General features: G+C 50.0%; 1 protein-coding gene across 1 annotated transcript; it reads right to left on the bottom strand.

The window, feature by feature from the left end:
* Nucleotides 1-1,415: 1,415 nt before the first annotated feature.
* Nucleotides 1,416-2,259, bottom strand: APOC2 (apolipoprotein C-II). The gene is made up of 3 exons (XM_006901217.1): nt 2,205-2,259; nt 1,934-2,078; nt 1,416-1,506 (listed from the first exon to the last, which is right to left on the bottom strand). The coding sequence occupies exons 1-3, from the start codon at nt 2,257-2,259 to the stop codon at nt 1,416-1,418; spliced, it is 291 nt and encodes a 96-aa protein (XP_006901279.1).
* Between the last annotated feature and the right edge of the window lie 917 nt (nt 2,260-3,176).

Below are 3,176 nucleotides of genomic sequence, written 5' to 3'. Positions count from 1 at the left end.
GTCCTTTTGTGACCAAGATATTTCACTCAGCATAATGTCCTCCAGGGTCACCCATTTTGTATAATATTTCATGAGTTCCTTGTTTTTCAATGCAGCATTGTATTCCATTGTGTGAATATACCACAGCTTCTCTATCCATTCATTTGTTGATGGGCACTTGGGTTGTTTCCCACTCTTTGCTATTGTGAACAGAACAGCAATAAACATGGGTGTGCATATATCTTCTTGGGTGGCAGTTATGGTTTCTTTAGGGTGTATTCCCAGTAGTAGAATTGCTGGGTCAAATGGCATTTCTATTTCCAATTCTTTGAGAAAGCACCAGAACACCTTCCACAGTGGCTGCACCATTTTCCACTCCCACCAACAGTAAATAAGGGTTCTAGTTTCTCCACAGCCTCGCCAGCATTTGTTGCTTGCTGTTCTGTTAAATTTTGCTATTCTTACTGAGGTGAGATGATATCTCATAGTTGTTTTTTTAATTTTTTTTATTTTTGTGTGAGTGTACCGTCAAATCAGATCTGACTGGTACAGGAGGAGATTGTCCCTCCTTTTCCCGGCAGAGCATCTGGTGGATTCGAACCATGTGCCTCTGGGATTGTAGTTGCAGCTCCTCACTACTAGGCCACCAGAGCTCCCCTCTCATAGTTATTTTGACTTACCGATTTCTAAGGCCTGAAATCTTTACAGGAGGAAACAGCTCATTTTTTTCCTCAAGCTGTTGTGCCGTGGAGTCAGACCTGACTCAGAGCTGACCCTCCAGCAGTTTTTCAGAGGCTGTAAATCGCACAGGAGCTATAAATCCCTCGGAGCAGCTGGTGGATTTGAATCATGTGCCTTTGGGTCGACACCGTAAGGTAGGCCATGAGCTAGTGATTTTTGAACCACCAACCTTTTCTTCTTTAGTTAACAGGCAAACACTAACCCTGTATGCCAATGGAGGTTCCAGAAATGCATTCAACAGACAATAAATGTTGGTGGAGCAAAATCAGCTCTCCTTTCTTTGTTGTGTGTCTTGGAGAGGATTCTGATTCATGATGACCTTATGTGACAGAGCAGAACTGCCCCATGGAGTTTTCTAGAATCCAGTCTTTCTGGAAACAGACTCCCTCATCCTTGCTCCATAGAGCTGCTGGGTGGGTTCTACTGCTGACCCCTAAAAGCTACTTAATTTTTCTGTGTGCTTCTGATGACCAGCGCCGGGCAGCCTCTCCCTAAGGGCCTCAGAGAGCAGCCACCGTCAACACAAGTAATGACTTGGGTTTTGTTTTTTTCTTTTCTTTTCTTTTATTGAGAAGAATTCTGGCTACAGTGAGGAACAAGATGCTGAGAACTTTTGGTAAGTGAGGGACGGGGGTTCTAATCCTGGGCTCGTCAGGAATTCTGGGGAGCTGGACCCCGGGCCACACCCCCTGGGGTTACTGTTCTCCTTTCAGCATAGTGAGGAGCTGGTCTGTGAAGATGCCTGCGTAGGTGGTCACGGCTGCCGTGCTCTTGCTGTACATTTCCCTGGAAGGAAGACAAAGGGTCTCAGGGCGGAGGGGCTGGAGACCCAGACTGCTGGATCTGAGGGAGGAGGTAGCCGGGCCAGGATCCCAAGTCTGGAGCAGGAGACTGAGGGCCAGGACTTCTGCGTCTTAGGTGGAAGGAAGCTGGAGATCCTGACTCCAGGATCGAGGGAGGAGGGACTGGGATTCGGTTCTCCAGGGTCTGAGGGAGGAGGTGCTGGGGTGGGGGTCTCCTGGGTCTGAGGGAGGAGGTGCTGGGGTGGGGGTCTCCTGGGTCTGAGAGAGGAGGTGCTGGGGTGGGGGTCTCCTGGGTCTGAAGGAGGAGGGGACTGGATGTTTGTCCTGTAAGATCTGAGGGAGGAGGGGTGGGACCTAGACTCCTGGGTCCTGCGACCTGTAGGATGGGGCTCCTCAGGACGTGCTGGTACCTGATTTTCTCGTTCACGTTGGGCAGGTAGGTCTTCTGGTACAGGTCCTTCGCGGTGCTCTTGGCCGAGGACCAGTACTGGAAGAGCGATTCCAGCATGGCCGGGCTGCCCTCGTCAGCCTGGACCACTGGGGCCCCCTGGACCTCTGCAGGGACAAGGGGGCATGTTAGGGGAGTGGAGAGGCCTGCAGTGGGGGTGCACCTAAGGACTGCGCAGCTGGGAGAATCCTTGGATCCCCCCCTCCCCAGAGAGAACCCAAGACCAGGCTCACCAAGGCCCACCAGCAGCAGCACGAAGAGCAGAGCGAGGAGGACTCGGGGACCCATGACGCCAGCAGCCCTGGAACATTGAGAATGCGTGGTGAGGCCTCCGCCCTAAGGCCCCCACAGCTGGGCAATATGGCCCATTGATTTAAAAAGTTCAAAATCTAAAATACATTCTACAAGTGTTTCCTGAGCATCTACGATGTGGTTTGAACCACTAGCAGCTCCCCGAAAAGAAGCTGTGCCAATTTACAGTCGTGGAAATGCTATGGGTCAGACCTTCTCGGTCCCACAGGGTCATTGTGAGTCTGAAACGATGCCACAATAATAGGCTTTCCACTAAGTACCAAAATGTTTGGGAGTGCCACTCAGTTTGATGCCTAACCAAAGTGGGTCGAAGCCATCAGCTGCTTTGCAGGAGATAAAGGAGGCATCAGTTGAGAATTACAGTTTTGGTAATACCTAAGGGGTAGTTCAGGCCTAGTTGTAAGAAGCTGCGTTGCGATCGTGAAGGCACAGAGTTTGAATCCAGCCGCTGCCTCTTCCTGTACGATCAGCTGCCACTGAAAACCCACTAGAGGGTGAGTTATGGGTCTGTTCTGACTCGGTGGCACACAACAACAACAACAGGAAGGGGTAATTCAGGCTCAGGAGGCGAAGTCCTTATGGAGTTGATCTGTGAACCCACAGGCCACGCCTCACTGGCAGTTTGAATTCCCCAGGGAGAAAGGGGGGCAGTCTCCTCTCACGTGATTTACAACCTCACCAACCCAGTGCAGGATCAGCTATGAGTTGGTTCTGACACCATAGCAGTAAGATCTTTAAGAAGAGGATAGTTCTGCTTTGGTTTGGAATTAAGATGGGTTAAAATTGACTTGATGGCAGTGAGTTTGATTTTAAATTTTTTTGGGCTGAATAGCAGCATCATAATAGATGATGAAGAGATTGAGATTGTTGACAGCTTCAGTTTGCTTGGCTCT

This window comes from Elephantulus edwardii, unplaced genomic scaffold, assembly GCF_000299155.1.
Source record: "Elephantulus edwardii isolate Elephantulus edwardi_28Jun2011 unplaced genomic scaffold, EleEdw1.0 scaffold00315, whole genome shotgun sequence".
Taxonomy (NCBI): Eukaryota; Metazoa; Chordata; class Mammalia; order Macroscelidea; family Macroscelididae; genus Elephantulus; species Elephantulus edwardii.
This window is presented reverse-complemented; position numbering and strand designations above follow the sequence as displayed.